Below are 26,512 nucleotides of genomic sequence, written 5' to 3'. Positions count from 1 at the left end.
TAAATAATATATGTGTACACATAAACATAGACATAGAGAAGTTAATTTGTACAGAAGAAAGTCTGTGCCTGTGCTTGCTTTACAGTTTGGATCAACACATTGTTGTGAGTATAAATTTTTAACTGATCAAATCTTGTCAACAAATCTTGTGAGCAATGTGATACAATGGTCTATAGGTGTTGAGTATTTGTAAGGAAACTCTACACAACTGACGTACCACTAAGTGTTAGCAAGCACACGTAACACTAAAACGGTTGACCACTCCAGCGACAAACTTGTAAATGATTGGGTGACAGGGAATGGGAGGGTATAGAAGGGGAGCGTAAGGTATATATATGACAGAAAAGGGAGAGGGGATGGTTGATACAGGAATTTAGAGTTTATGAATATGGCTACAAAAAGAGGCAAGTGAGCAAAAAATCTAATTTTCTGAACTTGAAAGAAGTTTCATTGCTGCCATATACACATATCTGTTTCATCTGGGGTCTTGAAGAATCAGTAAATAACAGGGTCTAATAGAACATCACTTCACACTAGAACAGCACACATAGAGCCCTGAGGAGAGCGAGCACTCAATGCGTTAGGGACTGGGCTGGGAGAAGGCAGGGGGAGTGTGAGAGTTTATCAGGTGGTTCTTTGGGGAGGGGGTGGGGGTACCTTCTTGGTCTTAGTTGGTGAGCCCACTGTGCTCAGGCGTGTGGTTTCGCTCCTTTTGGGAGGGGGCGGAGGACGGGATGACTTCTGTGGAGGGGCATTGTTGCTAGCAGGAAATGGGGGTAACCTGAAGGCGGTGGAAGGGGAGGGTGAGGGGGAAGAAGAGGAGCTGATGGAGGAGCCAGGGCTCATGGGTTGGCTGAAAGAGCTGGGACTGAGGGGGCTACCAGGGGGGAGCATATTGTTGACATGCATGGGTTTAGCCATTGGTTTAGGTAATGGCTTTGGGGATGGCTTGGGAGATGAGGGGAGTGGCCTGTCTGAGTGGACTCCAGGCTTGGGGGACATGATTGGCCGTGGAATCTCAGGCCTTGAGTTCATACTCGGTCTTGGAGACATAGGCTTGGGTGACATGGGCGGGGGAATTTTGTTGGCATGGGTTGGCTTTGGTGATGGTGGGGGTTTGTCTCTCACACTAACATGAGGGTGGGAGGGTGGCTGCTGGTGATAAGACTGGTGTTTGGGAGAGTGAGGTTGAGAATAGGCCTGCTGTAGCTGGGAGTGAGGATGTGGCTGGGGCTTAGGTTGGGTCATGGGTTGAGAGTGGGTTTGTTGCACCTGTTGGTGGGCGGTGGGTGGATAGGAGGCCTGGCTCTGGTATTGGTGGTGCTGACTGGATTGTGAGACAGGGCTTTGGTGGTAGTGGGATGTCGGTGGCTGCGAGGACTGAGGATGGGGTGGGGATTGGTTGGACTGGCTGTGGGGTGGGTATTGCTTTTGTGAAAAGTGGGCGGATGCAGTTTGGCGGTTAGCTGGTGGGGGAGGCGCCTGCCTGGGTTTCAGTGCATTGTTTAGTTCATTCAGAAAGACTGGATTGGCTTGCCTCAGATTCTGCCCCGGCTGCATTGACCTCTCTGAAGACGTTTGCCTCTGCATTTGCTGCTGTTCCTGCTGCGATCTATCATAAGAAACTTGTCTTGACATCTGTTGCTGATGTTGTTGCTGCTGCACCCTATCAACTGACAACTGTCTGTGCATCTGCTGCATCTGCTGCTGTTGCTGCTGCTGATGTGGCAGTTGTTGGTGTGTTCTTTCAAAAGAAACATGCCTCTGAATCTGTTGTTGTCTGTGTTGTTGTTGTTGCTGTAACTGCTCTTGCTGGTGTTGCAACTGGCGCTGCAGCTGCAGCTTTTGATGTTGCAACTCTTGTTGCAACTCTTGCTGCTGTTGCTGCAACTCCATCAGCTTCTGTTGCTTCAGGGCGATGTCCTGGCTCTGCATATTGCTGACGGCACCTGTGTACGTTATGGGTCGGCCATAGACCAACCCATCCTGCTGGGCCCGGGTTGCGGTGACGGTGTGGGTGTAGGGGTGGTAGTCTTTGGCCTGGGTATGTGCCCCTAGCTGCTGTGGATAGGAGGGATGGGAGTCAGTGGTTGAGGGAGTCTGTGCCATGCTTTGGGTGAAGAAGGAGAGGGGCGGAGGGCTGGGGGAGCGGGAGGCGTGCTGAGGTGCCAGGCTATCATGCGGCGAGAGGCATGCAGAGTGGTTAAGAATGGGTTTAGAAGCAGATGGTTTAGGAGAGGGCAGATGCTGGAGGGGTGAGGATGGGGGTGAGGAGTAGTCATGCTCGGACTCGTAGTCCGGACTGCTGTCTGGAATCTTTTCCTCCAGATCTTCCTTGAATTGAACCCGTTTAACACATGCACTAGCAAGGCTCCCCCCTCGCTGCCTTCCTGACATGATTCCCTGTGTGCGCGAGCCAAGCTGAGTGTCCGAACTCCGCCGCATGCTGGAACGCATTGGCGCCTGGCACTGCCAGATGGGCTCGTCCGTCACTGTGGTCGACGATGTTGTCGAGCAGGAGGATGTCGTCACAGGCGACGTCGAGCTGGAGTCGGACACTGTCACTGAGACTGCATTATTATGCAAAGCAACTACCTGCACCCGTGTTATAGCATGGCTGTTATTGCTGTTATCAGTGTGTGAGGACTGAGGAGAGGATGCATCTAATGGCAACCTAGAACTACTTGCCTGCTGCGTAGGAGGAGGAGGTTGAGGGGTTACAGGGTTGTTGGGAGGCTGGCCCGTGATCTCGTTCTCGAGATCCAGCAGTGCCTTCTGCACGTCAGAGTCATCCACGGTGTGGCCAGAGCTGGCCTTGGTCTGGCTGCTCAGGAGAGGACGGTTGTCAAGAGGTTCCTGAAACAGTCGGGAAAGTGTGGAGGGGGAAAAAAGTGACATCCCAGTAAATCTCATATCACTTGAGCATTGAACAAACATTTACATAGTAATCATTTTGTAATTACACACACAGCCACCTGTATTTACCACTTGAACACAGTGATGTACACTCAAAGCAATATATACATGTATAAACCATGCATGATACACTTAATAAATATTCTGCTACAAGCAATGTCATGCAAATATCCCAGTCAATTTCAGTGGCAGTGTTGGTGTAAAATTCTTCATAATCAAGCTCAGCACAGCTTTCATCGACACATCCTCACTACCAGAAGCCATACTTTGAGAAAGGTTTACATGCATCATTACAGGAGAATCTAACAGAATGAAAGATTGCAGAGAATCACAAATATCAGAGATCTGACCAGTTACAATGTAAATGTTGGTAAACCAACTATCTCAAACTGGAGTTTTGAAAAACTTGTCTTTGTCAAGTGACTGAAAGTATGATGTGCTATTACTCATTTCCTTTCACTCACTTCCATTCATTTCATTTCTCAAAACAAAATATTCATCCTCATTCCACTTGAGATATATCATGAAGGTTATGGTAATATATGTTATGAAAGACAGAAAAAGTTGAATATATATTTGAGCAATATCACTTGTAGTCATCTTTGTGAAGTAAACAAGGAAAAGTAGAAATTACGCGGTGCGTAATATATGTCCCCGCCGGAAGTAGCATTTTGTAGCAAATGTACAATACAGGTCAAAAATCAAGGTCAAAGGTCAAATAAGTCAAAGGTCAAAATTCTGTGTAGAAGTTCTGAAGCCGTCACCTGGTGCCACCTCATACAGCAAACGGAATTGAAATCGGGTTAGAAATGGCGAAGGAGTAGCATTTTGTAGCAAAATGTACAATACAGGTAAAAAATCAAGGTCAAAGGTCAAAGAAGTCAAAGGTCAAAATTCTGTGTAGAAGTTTTGAAGCCCTCACCTAATGCCATCACATAAAGCAAACGGAATCGAAATCGGGTTAGAAATGGCGAAGGAGTAGCATTTTGTAGCAAAATGTACAATACAGGTAAAAAATCAAGGTCGAAGGTCAAAGAAGTCAAAGGTCAAAATTCTATGTAGAAGTTTTGAAGCCCTAACCTAGTGCCATCACATAAAGCAAACGGAATCGAAATCGGGTTAGAAATGGCGAAGGAGTAGCATTTTGTAGCAAAATGTACAATACAGGTAAAAAATCAAGGTCAAAGGTCAAAGAAGTCAAAGGTCAAAATTCTGTGTAGAAGTTTTGAAGCCCTCACCTAGTGCCATCACATAAAGCAAACAGAATTGAAATCGGGTTAGAAATGGCGAAGGAGTAGCATTTTGTAGCAAAATGTACAATACAGGTCAAAAATCAAGGTCAAAGGTCAAAGAAGTCAAAGGTCAAAATTCTGTGTAGAAGTTTTGAAGCCCTCACCTAGTGCCATCATATAAAGCAAACGGAATCGAAATCGGGTTAGAAATGGCGAAGGAGTAGCATTTTGTAGCAAAATGTACAATATAGGTCAAAGGTCAAGGTCAAAGGTCACGACTGAAATTCTGTGTAGAAGTTTCAAAGCTCCCATGTAGTGCTATCATATAAAGCAAACAGAATCAAAATTGGCTCATAAATGACAGAGAAGTAGCAAATTGAAGATTTTGATCACACACGGACGCACACACGGACACACGGACACACGGACGGACGGACGGACGGACGGACACACGGACACACACACGTACGGAGCCCGTTTCATAGTCCCCTGCTCGAACTCGTTCGGCGGGGACAAAAAGAGACTGTTTCTATAAATGGACATGAAAGAAAAAAATATAAAGATATAAAGATACACATGTAGAAATATATTTCTCATGAGGTCAAAAATCTGTGCCTGAATAGAAGTCTCAACAGAACAGCATATCAGCATAAAAATTAAAATATATTCACAATTGTACTTTTACAATTGTACTTTTTTTCCTCAAACCTTCACTAATCTTTATCTCTGCCTTCATAAATTTCTAAATTAGCTTCCCATAGCTCCATATATTTCTTTTACATCTCTCCTGTGAAATAAGAGACAGTTCTTCCATTACATTCTTGGGTAATCCTGTAGATGAGCTGGAATCTTACTTGAAATTTCTTGCCACCATCTGAGGAATGGAGATTTTGCATTGTCCTGCACTGTGATTGCTTCATTTTAATTTACATTTTGAGCAGTGAAGGACAGAATATTTGTATTGATGTTTTCTCTTGCAAACTCAAGCGAGATAGGTATTTATGAAGTAGCTCTTCTTCTATCCTTTGCATTGACAATGTGTACATCCAATGCCCACATCTGGCACTGGTGTACATAGCACATGTATCACATGTTCAAAGGTTGTCAAGGGGTTTTGATTTTATCCTAAGGAAAAGATTAAACTGGGTTCTGGAGTCGTCATTGTGAATTCTACAGTTGCAATTGAGACAAGTTTATGCAGAGCAAGCCTCATAGATTTATAAAACCATCTACTTAGCAGCATCCAATGGATGTACAGAGTATTCACTTCATGCACTTCCATAAAATGCAATGCTATCATAGCACTGTGATTTGCAGCTGAGCACCACACATTAGAGTCTGGAAGCCAGACTAACCTCGTTCAGGATTTTGCCGGAAGGGAGGGAAGATGAACGAGTGCTGTAGCGATCCTAAACAATGACAGACACATGACAGGTCAAGACAGCATGCAGGAGAACAAACATTACATTCATGTACATATGACCTGTGCCAAATAAAAACATCACATTGAATAGGCATATGTTGAAAAAAAAATTACATATAAATATGTATACATATATATATATGCAAAAGTTACTACAAAGAGGTTCTGCTGTAACTAGGCCATATCAGTTGTGCTGTCCGAGATACCTGCAGATTCTTTTGTTTTGATCATAGTATCAAAAATTGTATTTGAACAATATCAAGTCTAATGGCTGCAAAACTGATTCTTTTTTTTTCAAACATATCATATTTGGTGGTAGCTCTTGGTTAAAAAGTTGCTGTGCAGATTTTGAATAATCCAAAATGAGTAAAAAATACATCATGAATAATTACTCCATGGAAATTGGTTTCATAGTACACACTCATGAGCAGATCCCTAACCCCTCCTGTATACAATAATACCACACATCCATCATTACCATCCACTATGATAATGTATCACATCTTTAGAAGATTGCAAAGGACTGAAGGATTGATTACATCTCACTTGTTTATGATTTAACAGTGCCAATATGACTTCTCAGTATTTCATCAGAACCACTTTTAAAATCAAAGAAACTTGGACTGAATAAAACAACAAATTAAAAGAAAAATACATATCTTGCATGAATAAGCAATACTTGCGCAATGTACGAACATTGATGCAGTCACAACTTTGAACTGAAAAAGCACAAGGACATTTTACAATGAACTGAGTCTCACATAAATTTGCATAATAGTTGTCACACTTATGCAAATGGAGGTTGAACTAAACATGTCCAATAATAAGAATGAAGTCATGCTCATAAGGTCCAACAATGAAAGCTTGAAATAAAGATTTTATGGCCCACAAACAGATGTCTTTTAACAATATGTTGTATGACTTCCCTATATCACAAAGTCATTTTCATATGACATGCAGACTGATTCAAAACCAACACCCAGCATGCAGCACAAAATAAAAAGACAAAAGAACTGATGCTAAATCTACTAAAGCATAGTCAATCACATGGTCAGGTATTGATACAATGCACCCAGCCTAACAATGAGTAAACCCTACACAGTTGGTTCTTACATTTAGCTCACTATGTTATTTGTTGTTGTTGTTTTTTTCAGCTTATTTCTTTTGTCCAGCTTATTCATATCATCATTCAATAAGCCATAAGTTTCCTAAAAGAATTAACTTCCTACCTTTTTCAACAACTCAGTCATGAATGTACAGGACTCTTGCTTAGAGCAGTATTTCCTGCACATGACTGATATTAAGCTCTCTCATTTCTCTGCTGATTGTCCAAAAAGTAATACTGCATATATTTTCAAACAGAATCTGGACTTTCCTATTCTTTAGTTGTTGTTGTTTTTTTTTTTCTAGAAGTGACACAGAAGCATTTCAGACTCGCTAGTATCACATAACTGCATATTTTGCTGAATGATGTATGAGTTTCTTTGCATTCCTATAACTGATTGATATCTGAGGAGAAGGAGGAGGTTGGTTGCCATAGTTACTCTGTGCAAGGCATGATGGGTCTCTGCCTCTTGGCCTCTCTTCCAGGCATTAGAAAACATATTTCCCATGCTGCTCTTGCGGTACTGAGCCGTCATGTGGGGCAGGACCAGCGGCGCAGCATTCATGTTGGCCGTGATGCTGTTGCTGGGACTAGATCCTGACATAGAATAGAATGACCACAAAAAAAAAAATCTTTCAGTTATATGTAAATGAAAAATCCCAAATAGAATTACCCTAATGAATGTATATATTATGTTACTTTTAAGTCTTCCATCCCTGACATAAGACCTACTCTTTGTGTCAGGATAGAGCTAGGAGTCACTTTAACACCATCATTTTATGTTCACCTTCTTATAGCTGAGAAAAAACATCTCTATTCTCTAGACATTTTATGAAGATCTTTCCTGAGGGAAATGTTCCAACATCAATTTATGACTAGATGCAACACAAAATCAATAAGTTTCATGAATTTGAAAAAAAGGCAAACTTTTGTATACCACAGACATTTAGATAACAGGGAAAACACACACGAACATTCTGGTTATTGGCATCATAACCAGCAATGGTTCTGAATATTTTCAACTTTTCAGCTTCACTGTATGTGATGAACATGGTGATGTGATGAACATGAATATCTATCAGGAGTAAGATATTACTAATTTAAGATAATTACTAACTTGAATAGATTCTAGACACACTGTGCATAAATGACAGAGCACTTTGATATCTTAATTTCTTTAACCAATATTGCTTTATGTCTGTTTCTTTGAAACAAATGAAAAAGTTTTATACCATGTGTTGTGGGAAGACTGCCAGAGCTCTGGGAGCTAGAGCTAGACTGCATGCTGGAGAGTGAAGCCGTGTCAGTCAGACTACTGGACTGAGACATGCTCTCTGCACTGGAGGCATACTCCGTCATCTCACGCTGCGTGTCGTTGAAGTTGTCCAGCAAGATGTTGTTGTACTGTGGAAGAATTGAGGATTGGGACAAAACTTTATTATTGGATAATGTCCATTGTAGAGTCTTTCTTATCAGATGTACAATATACATGTATGAAACCTCACTTCGACAAGAGATAAACCTTACCGAAGGAACACAAACATGGCACCAAGAAATATATACATATGCTTGAAAAATACCATTAGAAATGAAAATTGTTGCTGTTATAATTAGATTAATTTGTTCAGCTTTGTGGAAGGACATTTTCAGAGTGCCATATCCTCAGACTGTCAGTGATCATCTCCCATGAGAATCTATATATTCACCATACTTTAATACCACTGACTAGACAACAGGGTGAAATCTAATCTACCCTTGATTTCACTAATCTTGGTCATAACTATCACATTTACTTCTGGTAAGATATGGAAATCTAGTGAAAATGGATGCTTCAAAAGTTCACATGATTGATTCACTTCACTGGCTTGCCTGATCAATAACTTTAAGAAGATATGACAATAGGTGAACTTTGTCTGTCCTTCTCTCATCTGTTCCTTGCAGTACTTCTTTAACAGCAAAACAGACACTAATGAGGCTAATTTGAAGAAGCACGGAGAGCTCACCTTTGCTAATCTGATACCAGCGATCCATCTCTGGCAAGTTCTGTAGTCTTCTGCACACAAGTACTTGATGTACTTGGACTTCTGCTGGATTTGAGGGTGCTGGAGAAAGGGAAAAGTAAAGCAATTGAGAACTCTTTCTTTTTCAAGCTATGAAAAGCTACACTGCGTATATTTGGTCAACAGTGTGGTATGGAAATTTTTAATTCACTTGTAATTTAGCTGCATCAATATTGTGAATTCAAATCCAAAGAAACACCTCACGAATTTAAATGCATTAATTTTCTGTTTTTATAAACATAGTGGTAGCCGTGTTGTAATATCATTAGTTTCACATTTGCTGGTCTCACATAGGCAGGTATAAGTACCAACTGGCGCATGGTCTGAGAAATATAATTGATTGCAATGTGTACATTTTTCTTAAATAGAGACATCTTTGGTTTCTTGAAGAAAAATTAGCTCTGTGATTCATTTCTAACATACTTTGGATCTTGCATGAAATAAACTCATTAAATTTGCTTCAACTTCTTTTCATGTAAGAATATCCAATCCTTCATAAGGGATACTTTTGGCAGAACAAGTATTACAACACTATCAAGTCTTTTAAACTGCATTAAGATTATGCTGTCTTGCCTAATTACACACTCGGGGTTGACAGGATGTGGGTTAGGATTTATTGGCTTAGGATAAGGATTAGGGTGCAGCTTTAGGATTAGAGATTGAGACTTTGTTCGGATTTTTGGGTATGAATTTGGATCAACTTCTTTTCAAATTGTGCAACGCCTGAAATTGAAAGTAGACATAGATCAGCTCACAACCATCAGCATTATTCTAGTGCTGACTGAACCCAAAGAGTTAAAGGATAGTATCAAGAAATTAAGGCTACAGTGATAGGCTTATTTTGATATAGAAGATATAAAAGTAACCGCTTCAATAATTGCCTGCTAACAAATTCCTTTTCTTCACTCTGAGAAAAAGAAAGAGGTATATGCAAAATCAATGAGATCATCTATGCACTGTCATATGCCCTTATCAGCAGGAATCAACAACATATGTAATGTATGATGCTTGCTTGTTAACTTGAAAATGGCAAACCAGTGTATGCCTGTATGTATGAACAAGACAAAGCGAAGACTTTCTTTCTCAATGAATTCTGCAAATTTCCTCATGAGCATCTCTCACCTTTATCGCAAAGCAGTGGTCGGTTGGCGCCTTGTACTTCTTTTTCCAGCCCACACCGTTGTAGACACAGACGTGTTCAAATTGTACAAGACATACAATATCTTTGGATGACTGTGTGGGAGAAGAACACACAAGAAGCTGATCAGAAGGCACAAACACTGGGCAGAGGAATGTGACATTTACACAAGAATGGTTATCACCAGACATTCACAAGCAATATTACCATGCATCTTTGCTTAGAGCTTCTGTGGTGATCGCCATTTTCAAGCCAATCTTTCCATTCTCCAGAAATGTCATCTCTGAAATGACACTAAGCTCTTTAAATGCCTGTTTCATGGCAGATCAAACTGATTCTAGATTTTGCAGAATTTCAGAGGTATAGCAACATATTCTTCTTTCCTTTTTTCTAATATTCCAATCTTCCTTCCTTCCTATTGTGATCCAATTTTTTCAAGTGCATGCTACATCATAGCCATGAATCCATTTTTGAGATAGGCATGCTGTATGATTCAATGTTTAAAGGGATTGTATAGTTTTGGTTGAGACCTAATTTCAGGTTTCTAACATTTTTGGGTGAGATAATGAGAAACCTCTTTATGAAATATGAAAGAGCATGTAATTCCATGAGGAATTTAATGTTTATTTGATAAAAATTGGTTTTGAAATGGCTGAGATATCCAAAACAGAGCAATTCTATTAAAGTGTGGGACTCACACTTTTTTATGATCGCTTTGTTTTACTTTGTTTTTGGATGTTTCAATCATTCCAAACCCGATTTTCATCAAATAAACTTTGAATTCCTCTTAGAATGGTATGCTCTGTACTATTTCATAAGTGTTTTCTTGGTATCCAACAAAAAGTTAAAAGCCCAATTCTCATCTCCACCAATACTGTACCATCCCTTTAAAGAGAGTGAGGGAAATTCTGATTTGCAACTGTTGGCCTGAGTAGATCTATTATGATTTTCACTATGATCAGGTATTATCTTATTCTGTCCATCTTTAACATCTGAAATACATATATTGTGCCTTTATAATTGTGTTCTACATTATATTTTTTTTTTGGTGGCTTCATAATGAAATCATGCTTCTATTGTGACTTATTACAAACATCACATAAACAGCAATGCATTTAATTTCTGTTTTCTTTATCTTTCTTGACTTCGTCTTTCTTGATTTTGTACAAGCTCTTTTTCCTTTCTTTTTTTTTTGTTTGTCTTTTTTCAAAGTAAGCACATAATACACACTGAGGGTTAATTTTGTACTTACCTTTGATTTCCCCTTCGGACAGTAATAGAGGCCAGACCCACGCAGCACAAAGTAGTGCTTCTTCCATGACTTCTTACCCTCCTGTTTGAGGTAGAGGGGGCCCTCTATCTCAGGGATGCGGTTGCCAGCGTTGAAGAATTCTTCAATGAGCGACTGCTTGGACTTCTCAGCAAACTGCGTTGCCACCTCAGATGCATGCTGGGACAGGAGAAAATTCTGTAGGAAAGGGGAGAAGGGAGCATGAGTGTTTTTTTTTTTAAATCTCATATCCATTTATTCCTTTTTTGTTTCTATGTTCTTAGTTATGCTTCAAAGTGATATTTCAAAATTGGCCACTACAAAACATGGGCATGTTCAAACTCTAGCATAATATTAACTACGGGCAATATGTCATCTTTTATATATCCTCCACAGTCACCACAGTTCTACTCAAGGTGAGATATGCATCCAGTTTTAAACATAGACTACAATCACCAAATAGCTGCATATGCATATACTCATCATTCCTTTTCTTTTTTTTTCTTTTTTTTTTAACTTTCTGTGAAGATCTGATGCATCTTCAGTGCACTTCAAATTTAGGTTTCTCTGTCAGGTAGATATAACTTGGGATCTAAATCACATGCCTACTCTCTACGCTGCCATTCCATTCAGAATATGTTCAGCAATATGTCAATTTGAGCCACATAATATTTGCAAATGAGCACCAACACCTGCAAGTGGCACTCACTAAACATCATTTATCATAATGTGCTTACTGCAGTACATGTACTGTTCTAATGGAAGCTAAGGCGATAAACAGTGGTCTCTTGTTATTAGGAACACTTCTACCAGGAAAAATCTTTAATGCAGTTTATTTTTTACTGGTCCCTAAAGATTGCAACGTCCTCTCTACAATTGTCCTCTTTTGAGGGGTAGGAGGACAAAAGGGGGCAGGGCAACAACAGTGAAGTATTCGACAAGACTTATGCCACATTGTATAGGAACAAACAATATGGGTGGAACCATTGACCTTGCATTAAATATGAAAGGAGAAACTGGCAACAGTGTTTACAGAGGAGTTTTATTAATTTCTCTCTCACCTGAGGATTCTTGAAGATAGCATACTTGTCCCTCCTCTCCTTAAATAGAATCCTGTTTGTAGTCTCTCTCTTCCAGTTCAGCATCACATCTGTCACAAGGTGCTCATGGTCTTCTAGTGCCCTCTCTGGGTGAGGAATGAAGATGATTCAAGGTAAGTAACAAACACAGCTATATCAAATATTCTCAAAATTATCACCTTTAATTGGAAATGTGAAACAATTTTGTTTGGATAGAGGAGGTGGAAAGTGATTGAGCAATAACTTTGTTGTTAGTGGGGATTTAATTTTTCTTAAAGGCTGATACTAGCTTGACTTTCTCATATCAGGTAATCTGCCTTTCAAGAAAGGTGTACAGTTCTGGTCGAGGTGAGGATTTAGCTTCTAACATTTTACAAGATATTCACAAACCACTCTATGAGATGTCAAAGAGCATGCAATTTTAAGGGGTATCAAAAGTTTGTTAGATGAAAATCGGTTTTGAAATGGCTGAAATATCCAAAAACAAGGTGAAACAAAGAGATCCTAATAAAAGGCGTGGCCTGTCGCCTTTTATTATTATCACTTTTTTTGGATATCTCGGCCATTTCAAAACCAATTTTCATCAGATAAACATTGAATCCTTCTTAAAATTACATGTTCTTTCATATTTCAGAAGAGGTTTCTCATTATCTCACTTAGGAATATTCAAAACATGAATCTTCACCTCTACCAGTACTGTACAGTCCCTTTAATCTTTATCAATCACACAGTGACACTTATCTCTACAACTTCTGATGTAGGTCTGTGCTTACAGGAGTTCACTTTTGCTCCCTTTGCTATCCTTGGGCAACACACAATATTCAACATGTGGGACTGAGCTCCATAATTTTTTAATTTAAATCTGCATCATGCTGTCTATGCAGCGCATGGTTTCAGTGGAAGAAAATGATACATATAGTGGCAATGTATCACAATGGGTACACTTGAAATTGGTTTGGATGGATACCACAGTTTGCAAAGAGAACAGAGCCAGAGAAGCGTAGGATTCATTGTGATCTGTTTCTGCAATATATCTTCTCTTCTAAACCCAGTAAGCATGACTGTCATCTGATATGATAATGATGAAGAGGTTTCTATCATCCTTCCTCACCCATGAACAACTCAGGGATCTGTTCAATGATGGCCCAGTCAGGTCTCTCATCCAGGTGGTTCTTCTCAACCAGCATGTGACAAACCTGACGTGCCCGCATCGTCTCATCCACGAACATCGTCTTCGAGCTTCCATCTTCCATGTACACTCTGACAATTAGCTGTGATGGGGAATGGGGAAGGGGGAGGGATAGATTTATGGCATGTCACATACAGTTCTAGGGTGTGACTGAGAGATTATCCCTGTAATGATGATGACTGTTTTAGACACTGTTTTCTGATTGAAAATACATGTCATTTGCTACAGCTTTGCCTAGTTGTACTGGTACAGGCATAAATAGATGTGATGTGGCTGTGCTTACCTACTGCACCTCATAGCTCCTTTGCAGGCAAAGGCAAGAACTGATGTCTGATCATTTTTTTCTTCTTTTGTTTGAGGAATACTACATTGCAAGGCAACTAAACAATGATAACTTGTGAAAAGTGACAAGCCAATGACACATGAAAGAAATCTTCCTTGTGTTTCTGCACATCTCAGGATTAGCCATCTGGTGGTGAAATCAAACAAATATGCAAAAACATTCCAAAAGCCATTACAAGCCACACATTTAACCCTTTCTTGTCTAAATACCACTCACAGTAACTATCCTAATTAGTTTACAAATACAATCATATGAAGAATCAGCAGTCAGTGGATTAAAGGGGAAGTCCAGATGATTATAAGCCATTTCCCATGTGCAGAACAATATTTCATGAACCTATTACCCTTTTCCTGACGAGAAAAGACCATCAGATACATTTACTATGATTTTTTTTTAAAAATAAGGTAATTGTTCATGTTCGAATCCGTCGCGAGCAGCCCTTCATACTATCTGTCCCAGTATGCATTGCGCGTGACGTCACAGACTCACTTTCCTCAGCAGAGCACCGCGAGCGCAGCCCAGCTACGCATCGATCCCTCATTGCACTGCTGACTGCGGCGCGGTATCAGCATGCCTGCCGAGGTCTGCCTAGTTGGCGCTACCGCAGGAGTTCGTACACTGTTTTAGGAGTGCTGTTGCCAAATGCTGTATTTCTTTATTCAAATGATCTTCGGTATATAGCTATATAAAATCCCTCAAAGATTAATGTAAAATAGTTGCAATGTTATAACATTTTCATTTTATTGAAATATTATATGTATTGTAATACTGCCATACTTATTAGTGTCCACCCCATCACAAATTCAATGGCTATTGTTGTCATCAGAGTGATCAGGCATACATTTACATACCGTCTGCTGCTGCCAGATGCTATCACACTCCGCGATAGTTTTTTTTTTACTTCTGAGTGTAAAAAATCTCAAATCAGTCTGTCAATTTCAGAATTATTGCCTCTCTTGATGTCCGAGACTGTTGAGTATGTCTGACGGTGGTAAATTACGACAGTATAACTTGAACCGCGGAAGAAACGCCAGCGCCAGCTTCATCATAGTACCGCCGCCGCCGGTAACTGCGACCAGCAGCCCCATACACATAGCGTAATGGGACTTGGAGAGCTACACTGAATTATTGACGGCCAGCACAGGCGCACACACAAAGAGACATCTCTGTGCACGCATCTCCAGTTATGCGTGCGCTGGCCGTCAATTCAGTGTAGATCTCCCAGGTTCCTCTCAACCGAGTCACATGAAGTCATTAATTCGAACAGAAAGGGACTATCGGCAGAACCAAACGTTGCCCGAAGCCTGTTGTCAATACTTAAACTTCACTGGTAAGCCTTCAAATTAAAGAAATTTTTCAATTTCAATTTGATATTCATCCGCGATACAACCTTATCATGATCCTCAATGCTACAGTGCGCAGCCCCATTACGCTTTGCGTACGGGGCTGCTGGTTGCAGTTACGCCACCGATCATGATGGGGAGTATGACAAGGCTGCATCGAGTAGTATTTGTAAGTTTTGACGACAAACTTGTCAATTAATATATTGGAGAGCCATTTTGCACACCTTTCCCGCTCATTTTCTGGGTTCAGAATGGCAAAAAACTCTTCTTCTGGCCATCGCCCAGTTTATTAGAACACCAAAATGCTTCACACATCAGCATTTTCGAAGTGAAGCAATAGATCAGGTCGCATGCATCCGCTGCGTGGCCAGAACCACGCGGAACGCTACCGCTTGCTCGGCCCGTATCGCCATTGCTCAAGCAGGGCTCCCCGAGCCAGCTGATGCTCCAAACAAAAAGGCAATGTGGGGCTAATACGTCACGCCGTCACGTGATCTTTCTCGCTGGCGTACAGAAATTGAACAGTTACGATTCAAAATTAGTGGTACTAAAAAATCGATTGTGACGAGTTGGGAGGGTATTTTTCAATGAAACTTAGTCATTGTGGTCCTTGATTTATGTAGATTATGGTGAATGAAATTTATTCAAAATCGTCCGGACTTCTCCTTAAAACATCTGTAGTTCTCGCTGTAGCATATTCTCACCTTCTGAACTCTAGCCTTCTTTAACTTTTCCAGGGCAATCTTGATTTTCTCCGACTTGAGCTTGGCTACCTTCTCCTCCTCAGACAGGTTAGGATCTTGCTGGAGCTGTGACTCTAGGTCCTTCAGTTTTACTCTTACACTCTGGGTCAACTGGTCCTGTACGTGAGATTTAAGGATGGAAATATATGTTAATGTGTGTGTGATAGATATAATGATGGCTATATTATTTAATGTTTAGATGGATAAACAGATAGATAACTTGATTGATGGATAAAAAGATAGATTGATAGGTAGATGCATAGAAAGATAGATTGATAGGCAGATAGATAGATTGATAAAGCAAAGACAGACAGACAAGAAAAAAAAGAGCACAGAAAAGAATGAGAAGAAGAAATGGATGAGAATGAGGACAGGGGAGGAAAAAGATCAGTAAAGAGAAGAGAATGGATGAGGTTGTTCTCTTTCACATATCTCAAGTTTTTTAATAACCAGGTCAAGTATACAAATATGACTGTTTCAGTAATGGGTTAAAAAAAGTTAATTTTGTAATACTGGATAAAAACTACCAGTAGATTTCACTGTTTGAGTACCTCTCATCATACAATTTGCTTTTCTGTGGTAATCTATTGCCTGAACAGAATTATAAGAATATCTGGCATCATACATTTTTGTCGGAATAAGCTCATAAATTACAAATACTGACTTGTACAATTGTTCTTGGCCAGTGGTATACATTCATCTGTATTTCGGACAGATCTGTGCTCTGCAAACATGATATTTCACTATTTGATAAAAGTCATCAATGTTTTTTCTCTCTTCATGAACCACAAGAGTTTGATCATACTGTATAAGGGCTGAAAGCATTCATGTATTATAATCAAGAAGGCTACAAAGAGCAATCAGGAAAATACTTGCGTGTAACATACATCTCAGTAGGTGCAAATAATACCTAATCAGGGAGACATTTATATTCTCTTATTAGGTCATGATAGGTATAAAGTTTATCCTGAAGAGTCAGAGAGACTGAGCAGCCCTGCTCTGTATCCATCAGGCCAGATGTCTTTCATAGGCCATCATCAATGCACAAGCAGACACTGTAAGCAGATGCTTCTATGCTGTTTGGAATCTCTTTGTGAATGATCACACCACAATAAACTTGCCATGGTTGCACACACCACACTCCAAGTATGATATATGTCACTTACTTATAAATCATTCTTGTAATTACATGTTACCTACTGGCTAAATTTTCAAAATATACACGGTCTGCCCCCAAATTAATATTTGGAAGCAGTGACTGTACAGGGTTCCCAGTAATGTTCATGTCAAACATGCTCAATGTGTTATGTATTTCTCTCTGTCATTTACTGGTGAACATTTCTTTGTCACAGGGGAATGAGTGTGAATCCAGGCACTCATTTTAATATCACAGCAGACCACATGATCAAATATTTCACTACATTTCTTCTACAGATTGAGGTTGTTTGAAAAAGACTTGAACTTTACTCTCATAGTATTCCCTTCTGAATTTTGATTATCTTTGATTTAACCTTTGTCATTGTTGATAAACTACTTAAGACTGTTTCCATTTAATATATTGTCACAATTGATTTATGATCAAAAAGTTTTAAAGAGATGAGGAGTTAATTATGCAAAAGACTTTGTGTTTGCAACATGAACATTTGTAATATTGTGTGCTTTACAAGTACTGACACAGCATTCTGCACGTCAAACCTTCATGAAAAATAAAAAAAATAATTAAGTAAGTTTCCTCTGAATCTTATTCTAACGCAGGGAATGATAAGGACATTGCACTTCACAATATTTGTCGCACACTCGGATTAAAAAACTAAGTTTAATATTATTACTGAAGTGACAAGGCTAAATGTGTTGCAATATGAGCAGATTACTGATCATGAACTGCTGCTGAAACCAATTTTTCTCAGATATTAATGTTTTAGAGCTAACTTGTCATTACAAAAGATTGCCTGTTATGTTACACTTGATTTAAATACAGTTTATCTGTCTACATTCTCAATAGAATAGCTAGAATTTCATAACGTGATAAAGAACAAAATATGTAAATAGACATATATGCAGTAGCGTAGTAATACATTTTGCTATTTCATTCTCTATTTAGAGTTGTGTACAAAAATTCACTTGCATAGCTACCCTTTAAACATAAGGCAAATGTGTGAGCTTCTCTCTCCCTATTCCCATCCATGATGCTGTGTAAGTCGGCTCATTACTTATTATCATATGCATAGAAGATCCGCTCGCTATACCTGCTACATGGGACTTTTTCTCCATTAAGAAACCATATGACCAGGAATTTCTTGGCCCATGATGTTACACCATAAAACAGGGGGAATGTGTTGATGCTGCTACCATCAGCTTTCAGCAGTGAGTCACAGTCATAAATATGCTAAGCAGGCATGATAATTTCCTACTCCATACTCACTGCTACAATCCTGCTACTAAGGCCAGAAAACCTTGCCTAATTGACATCTTAGTGTTTAAAATTATGACCAGTCAGCCACAACAACAAAACGTACAGTCTGCCTTCAAGGCTCACAGAGAGTTTATTACTTTCTTGACCTTTACAAACATGTCAAGTACTTTTTAATTCGTACTTGAAAGCAGGAATTCCTCTAGATGCTTCTTCAGCCTCACTTCATGTAGACCTTCCATCAGTGAATCCTTTCTCTTATTCTAAAAGTATAATTAATTACTACATAGTGTCAACAGGGTATTTATCTTACTTGTGCATGGAATATTTTCTGTTTCTTGAAATATTAACCTAAGGTATATTGATCTTGACTTGTGGTTACAATGTTTTCTTTTTCTGTTTCTCCTGGTGATTACTAGCAAATGCGAATCAGCATTTGGCATTTTGACCGTGCCTGGTAACCATCATTTGGTGTGACAACTATTAGCTCTTCTGGGCTTGCGCCGAAAGGGTGGGTTGGGTGGTGGCGCGTCGCGTTAATGGGAACACCACCCTTTGACAAAGCCCCCCCCCCCCCTTTTTGCGGAAAGGATGCGTTGGTACTTTTTCTCATGTAATATGAAAAGACGAGTTTGATTTTATATTTAACTTTCAAACAACCATTTCAAAGAGGCTATCGTCTGGATTGGTTTACACTCTATTACCACTTGGTCTACAGCCAGTTGGTCTAATAGACTGTTTAATATCAGTTGGTCTAATAACCAGTTGGTCTAGTCATCATTTCGTCTAATTACTGTTTGGTCTAATTGTTATTTGGTTTAATTACTATTTGGTCTACAGTCAATTCGTCTAATAATAGCCATTTGGTCTATTTTTGGTCCAACACCAATTTATATCATCAAATACCGATTTGGTCTATCATGAGTTGGTCTAATTCCATTTCGTCTCATCATCAAATGGTCTAAAATAAAACCAAATTTGTCCAATATAAATTTGGTGTACACATCATTAATTTTGGTCCATTGCCCAGTTGGTCTAGCCTCTGTCTATCATAATTTAGTCTACACCCATTTAGTCTAATAACCATTGATCTTATTGTCATTTGGTATAACAGCCAGCCTCCTGGTCTAATCAGGTACCATTTGGTCCAATCATCGTTTCGTCTATATGACCAACTGGGCTATTTTTTTATTTTATTTTTTTTTTTTTTTGGGGTGGCCTTTTTCTACGACTATGGACTACCCTCTGACCCTGCATTGAGGGAAAAAACAGATGTTCATACACATGAAATAAGATTAGGGTAAAGTTTAGGGTCCCTCGCCCCTCCCCCATGGTGCCAGGCCAGCACCCCCAGCAGCTGGACTATATATAGATAAGCCACTAATTATCCACATGATCCATGCCCTGTAATGTAAAACAGAAACGGATATTAGACCAAATGGATATTGGACCAAATGAACATTGGACAAACTAAATATCAGATCCGGACGATAGCCTCTTTGAAATGGTTGTTTGAAGTTTAAATATAAATTAAAAACTCGTCTTTTAATAGTACATGAGAAAAAGTACCAACGCACCCTTTCCGCACAAGCCGCTCATCTGCACAGTTTAATGACTCTATATCTCCCTCCTACGTTTTTAAGACAAAACCTATCTAATGCCATATGTCACTTCCAGTGACTGTGAACAAATATAATCTGAAAAGTGTGCACAAAGTTTTTGGTAATGAATCATTTCATTGTAAACAAAGAAAAAATGAAAAAGCATGATATTTATTAGTAACTGGGTTACTATGAGGCTGTGACAGATATATCAGGCTTTCGATTATTTTTAATATGTGCACTGACAATATATGATATATAAGAGTCAAACTATTTCAACACTCCAAGGGATACACTGTAGCACTTCTGTAGCATTACGTTCTGCAAGATTCTGATGAAAAACGTGTAATATCATTGACATAAGCCTATTTATCAAACCAATGCTGCTACCAGTGCAGTGCCCCTTTGTCAATGGAGACAATCGCATAAAAAATGTTGCTCTTTCACTCACCGGCGGGACACCAAACATGCTGTAACCGGAGGGAGACATTGGGCTCTGACTTGGAGAGGGGGAACTTGCAGTTATTGTAAATGCTGGTCCGTAGGGAGCCCTAGAGCCATTAGCAACTCCATTAGCGGTACCTTGTAGATTCAAAGGTGCTGGAGGCTGCGAGTGGTGATGTACCCCACCCACCACTGGTGCTGCATCTGGTGATGTGTGTTGCACCGTCTGTGCTATTGGTGTTGTGGGTGTCATGGGAGATTCTGGGGGACCCGCAGTGGGTGTCAGTGTTGGTGTGGGTGACACTGGAGTTGTACCTTCCTCAACCTCTCCACTGGTGGGTGGAGGTGCAGGGAAGTCTGCAGGAGGGGGAGGCAATGGCATGTCATTGTCCATGGGGGGAGGAGGTGGTAGCGGCTCTTCATCTCCACCAAAACCTTCTGTTGGTGGTGGCGGTGGTGGCAAATCACTGTTATCTGGTATCTTGGTACTTGGAGCTGGTGCTGGTGCTGGTGCTGGTGCAGCTGACTTTGAGGGGCCTTTGGCATTGGAATCATCAATTTTCTTTTGAAGGTCAAGCTCCATCTGACAGAGGTCCCCAAGGAGAGCATCAAGGTCCACATCTTGATCCTCTGAAATGATAAGAAAGACCAGAAAGATATTTCCTTTAGTTGCACAACATGGTCCAGAAATTACTTCTTATTACTCTATATCAACAAAATGTTATTGTTTCATACTTGCAACAAAACAAGAGTGCACAACCACAACAAGACACATCAAACCTGATTGTGATCACAAAGGTTTGTAAAGAAAAGCATTTTTATATGCTAAATAATCCCCTGATAGATATGACATGAAATTTACTGCAAGGGCATTATTCACATAAATTGAAGTCAAGAAACACACTGATAGGGAAATACACTGTACATTCCTCTCTGACTGATCAACAAGGATGTATGATACAAAAATGATGACACACACATAACATTTAGATAGACAAAACACACTGAATATTTAAATACTGACACATTATAACCCTTCAGTCAACCAATCAGACACATGCCACAAAGGACAAAGCATCTGACTTACACTATATTACCTTTAAGCTAGTTTATATGATAATTATGTGCTGCAATGCTGAGAGGGGACTAGCACCCATTCTTCTGTCAAATACAAGGTATGGCCCACTCATTTCAATGCTTCCTCATTGCTTTCTATATGCCATTTGAGGTGCAGAACTTTTATATTCATGCACATTAAGAGTTAATGCTTGCAATTAATCATTATGACAATAAGGTGACTCTAAATAATCAATATGTGGGAATTATGTTTATACACTCTGCTATGACTGAACTTTGCTGGGGGACACAAGGAAACATTCAGGGATGTATCTGATACTGATGATTACATTCCCTAAACAGGAAATAACACGGGACATAAAATTTGCAGGGCATTTTCTCAGAAATCTGAATGCAATATGATATTAGCCACAACAGCAGCATAAGCATCATAAAGAAAATGAAATGGGTTTGCAGTGTAGGTGGTAATACATCATTAGTTTAAGCATGATGGGGAAAATGTACTTCACATTCCACTGTCTTTTGTGCCTTGAAAAAAAACCACAATAATAGCCTTGCTGTATTTTAATTGCTCTTAAAGTTTGTCATTAGGTAACTTTCTATTTGACTGGACTTTGTCCCAAATCAGGATATCAATTCACTGCATTTGTTAGTGCAACATATTCATGTTTGCAAAAGTTATAGATATGAGCAACATCATGAAAAAGTGCTTAAAAAGATTATTCATCAATTATCATTTATTATAAAAAAAGCTAATTTTCACTCAATATGGATCTGGGGGTGTTTCATTAAGTTAGTCAGCGCTGACAAGTTGTCAGTCTCTGACAATCACCATGGTAACAGTCAGTGACCAGAGCATCTCAGCCAATCAAAACCAAGGATTTTGCTGAAATTGTCAGTGACTGACAACTTTGTCAGCGCTGACTAAATTGATGAAACACCCCCAGGTCTCATACATTATACACAAGAAGGAAACAAAAACTAAAATCATGATGATTTCTTCACATCAAAGTTTGTGGCTTGGTAAGCTAAGAGTTACATTTCCTTGAATCTTGTTAATAGTAAGAATAAATTAACACATCTCTAGCTGCCATTCATGTGCAAACACACCACATGAACTCAGATAAACTCCCTCGCTAAAAACGTGAGCCAGGTTCATGTTCATGTAATTTAGTGGCTGGTACAATCAACCTGCCTTCCTAATTTGATTAGCCTCTGTGAGGTGATCGTGTCTACCAGCGTGGTGACCTGCCTGTGGCTTGGAGAGAAGAACGCTAAGGAGGACTTCCTGACAGGAACAGAAGTTTAACAGGACACATGCAGAGGAACTTTCAAGAAGAAACACAATCTGAAGGTTGGAAAGGAAGACTACCTTGTACTAATAAAGTAATTCTTGTCCACACCATGGCAAATTCGCTTGCTGCCAAGTATTATCAATGTCAACTGTCAAGCACAGAAGCAGGAGTTCCTTGACAGAAAAGCCTGTTTTACATTCTCCATTAACCTTTCATCATTTTTTTTTTACTTTCTATATTGTATCATGGCAGGTGAAATAATGACATAATCGCAAAGGAGATATCACTCTACTGTGATCTAAAATTGACAGTGAGCTGGTACTGAGTTCAGCTGCAATGAAATTGATCCACATCAATAGATGCTGTGCATTTGTGAGCAGATTACCAAACTATTTGTGTTTTGTTGTAGAAATGTCGCTTATAATACAAAATGTGCACAAGCATAATGACCTTCATGTATTGCAGTATCAAAGTATTAAGGCTTAATTTTCACTTTGCAATAACTACTTGGATGGTGGGATGACAGTGGATTAGAACTCCTTATTATAGAACCATACCAGCTATTAGACACAATACTGGTAGCACTGAAGAGGGACTTTGAATCACCAGAACAGATACTTAATAATGTATGCCTTATGGGACAATATGGGACAGATTTAGGACAGTTACATACTAGCATCCAATTGGGGGGTGGAATCCATGAACTGGCATGCTATGAATAAGGATTACCACTGAGTCTTGATAGAACGATGAGTATGCATAATCTTGGTAAGATATCATGGGATTCAGCTATAAAATTCTCTTCGAATAGTCATTATAAAAGGAAAAAATTTTGAACATTTTGAGAAAGAAGAACCACGAGCACTGGATGATAAAAATCACAGAGTTTATTGCCCCAGGAAAATAACCACTCTCTTTGCAAGTCCACTCCAGCTTTTAATGGCAGAACCTGGAGATTTGATGGAGTGAGGAAAGCATCAATCAGCAGTGATGCATGAGCAAGAAATTGTCTGTGGCTACCTATTTGGGAAGTATCGCTAGTGAGGGAAGCAATGGAGGGAGCCCTCACGCTAATTACCACAAACCATGACAAGTCCGTTGACAGCTGGAGATGCGGTGATGGCGAGCGGTGACATAACTTGCCATTTCCTCCCAGATTGAGATCAATGTAAGACAGAGTTCCAAGGAGACGGAGGAAGTGAGAGTGATCGCACAATCTGCTGTGCAGATCGCCTCATCGATCTCGTCTAACTGTCTTTACCCAACTTCCCTCCGTTCACGTGGCAACCCTTCCCAGACAATGTGCTGTCCTTGATGCCTCTGTATTGTCTTGTTAATTGAACAATACTTCGCAATAATTTACATCTAGCTTTGTTCTTATTTCACGATTCTTAATTCATGATTCAGTGGATCATTACGGAAGATATGAGAGAAGTTTTGAGGACAAAAGGTTTTTTTTCCAAGTGTCCACTGTCACTTTTGCATTGTCCTATTTCATCCTGCAGCATCTATCCATCTTAACCTTATCTGTACACACATGCTTAAGAATTCTTTCTGCAAAAGTAAAGTATAAGCTTGGCTGAAATATTCCATTTTTGATAGTGAAGATGAACAAAACTAAACCAAAGGAGTGCGGTTAAGCACAAAAGTACAAGCTAATCCACTCACAAAAGATGTGACAAAAAGAGAATTCTTGCAATCCATTAGTACCTCCCAGCTTTCAGAATTTTTGCTTACCTACTGATCGTTAATTTACTAATGCAACATGGCACCTGGTGGTTAGAGTTTGAAATGATTTCTTCCGTCAAATTAGCTGCCAAGTTGCCTGCCAAGTCAGCTACTGTAATGCTGGTTGAGTAAAATATGCTATGTGATGGTGAATTAGCTTTGAAAATCAGTGAAAGTACATAAAGCAAACAGTAACAGGCTGATATGGATGGTGCATCATACCTACGCTTTCATCATTTGATACCAATTCTCTGTTTTACATTGCTTTAGTCAAAGAAATCTTTGACAGAAAAACAATCCTGCACTTATACATCCAATCTACAACACTACGGTATATTCTCAGTAAAGTTTTACAATGGCTTCTATTTTGTTAGAGTTTAAAACATGCACAGAATGTTATAGATGGGGAAATATTCAGAGCTCTTGTATGATGTGTTGCAATTGGGCTGAATATTATAACATACCTCCTTGGTAATAAAGAAAGACAATGTCCCACCTCTCTTCAATAACAATATCAAAAAGAAATTACTTCCATAATTCACCTTGTGACATTTAAGAGGAATCAGTACTGCATGGTCAGCTAACCATCCCTTCGCTTTGGTCACCGTCAATGACTTTGCAAACACATCAACAGAGTGTGAAACTTTGAGAATCCACTTGATTACAGTTATAGACGGAAGACTTTCACACTGAAAAGAATTTACTTGTCATCACAGTTCTATACCAAATTATGAAATCCCCATAGACTTAATACACAGGCCACCAGGTTCCCGTAGGATACGGGTTAAACATGTTTGTTAAAGTGTTATGTGTTAATAGTGAGTGTGCACTTATGACAATGAGTCTCTAACTGTTTACTGCTAACGAAATTTCATATCTCAGCTTTGGCAGAAACTCCATAGCCAGTCAAACATGCAACTTTCACTGGGCTAACATATAGGAGAACCATGCATGTACATACAGTACAGCATGTTTACATGGAAATTTTTCCATAAATTGAAAGCTCTCTTAATAAATCTGGAATGGAAGACTGAAGATCATTATATACTTTGCATCAGAGATTCTCACATTCAGTGACTTACTGACTGCATATGTATCACAGGGGAATTCTAGATCAGTTTAAAGCTAGTCTGATAATAAGGAGTCAAATAAATTAGCACAACCGTGAAAATTTGATTGAAAATTAATAAAAATTAGGGAACTTATGAAATTGAAAAGTTTCACTATTTTTGCACAAAAAAACCTCTTGAATAGTCAATGTGAATGATATGCAAACGAGTCAGTTAGTAATGTCATCACTTCACAACTTATCATATAGTTTGCACACAAATTTGGAAATTTCCTAGTTTTGTTTGTGTGTGTGTGTGTGTGTGTGTGCAAAGATACAGACCATGTAAGCCTGTACAGTACATCTCGAACATTCTACAACCATGTAGAAAACTCTTGTACTGGTAATATAACAGCAGGAGACTCGTAAGAATATCATAAGTTACTGTGTCAATAGTGGCACACAAAAAGTTCATGTCATGGTGGTCGCCAATAATTTGATTTAAATACATATAAAAGACAGGACATTTATACTGAGCAGTTTTGCCAGCTGAGATGCGAGTGAATTATCCCTGTTGTACAATGTCTGCCTGGCCAATGCACTTTGGTTTCTGTACTCATATGTAAATATCAAAGAAGGCAGCAGTGTGACAAACTACATTAGTCACAGAACTATCAGTGTTGATTCACATCAATGTAATGGGTTCTGACTGCTTCAGTGAATTCATCCACAAGGCTTTGTGACAGAGATGCTACTGATCACACAGCTACCAACATGGAAGTGAAACCCAAGGAACAAGGAAACTGATGAGGAAACATGACTCAGGTCACTTTTTATAAGACATTGTGAAGACTATAAACATCTCACTCACTGAAAACAAGAAGTACAAGATTTCAGGTGTGATTATACATGTAAATGCTCTAATTCATCACTGTCTATGCACATACCTTGGAAAGTCATTTTTTTCTTATTTAAGTTTTATTGAAAAATTATACAGAATCACACTATTTACAACAATTAACTTGATTAGAATAACACAATCACTGAACAATGTAGGGGAATTGTAAA

General features: G+C 39.3%; 1 protein-coding gene across 1 annotated transcript in view; it reads right to left on the bottom strand.

The window, feature by feature from the left end:
* Positions 1–521: 521 nt before the first annotated feature.
* The window catches only part of LOC139730717 (uncharacterized), a 127,786-nt gene continuing 101,795 nt past the window's right edge, over positions 522–26,512 (bottom strand). The window contains exons 4-14 of the mRNA XM_071641583.1: positions 20,304–20,926; positions 15,803–15,958; positions 13,335–13,494; positions 12,206–12,330; positions 11,127–11,342; positions 9,859–9,969; positions 8,680–8,778; positions 7,909–8,080; positions 7,116–7,273; positions 5,504–5,557; positions 522–2,856 (exon numbers count right to left, since the gene is read on the bottom strand). Of these exons, the coding sequence (XP_071497684.1) occupies positions 625–2,856; positions 5,504–5,557; positions 7,116–7,273; positions 7,909–8,080; positions 8,680–8,778; positions 9,859–9,969; positions 11,127–11,342; positions 12,206–12,330; positions 13,335–13,494; positions 15,803–15,958; positions 20,304–20,926 (4,106 nt within the window). The 3' untranslated portion in view covers positions 522–624. The remainder of the gene's footprint in view (positions 2,857–5,503; positions 5,558–7,115; positions 7,274–7,908; positions 8,081–8,679; positions 8,779–9,858; positions 9,970–11,126; positions 11,343–12,205; positions 12,331–13,334; positions 13,495–15,802; positions 15,959–20,303; positions 20,927–26,512) is intronic.

The sequence above is a fragment of the Diadema antillarum genome, unplaced genomic scaffold, assembly GCF_040938485.1.
Source record: "Diadema antillarum isolate AM-2024a unplaced genomic scaffold, OU_Dant_1.0 seq00000329_RagTag, whole genome shotgun sequence".
In the NCBI taxonomy this organism is placed as follows: Eukaryota; Metazoa; Echinodermata; class Echinoidea; order Diadematoida; family Diadematidae; genus Diadema; species Diadema antillarum.
The sequence above is the reverse complement of the archived record's forward strand: the minus strand, read 5'-3'. Positions and strand labels throughout refer to the sequence as shown.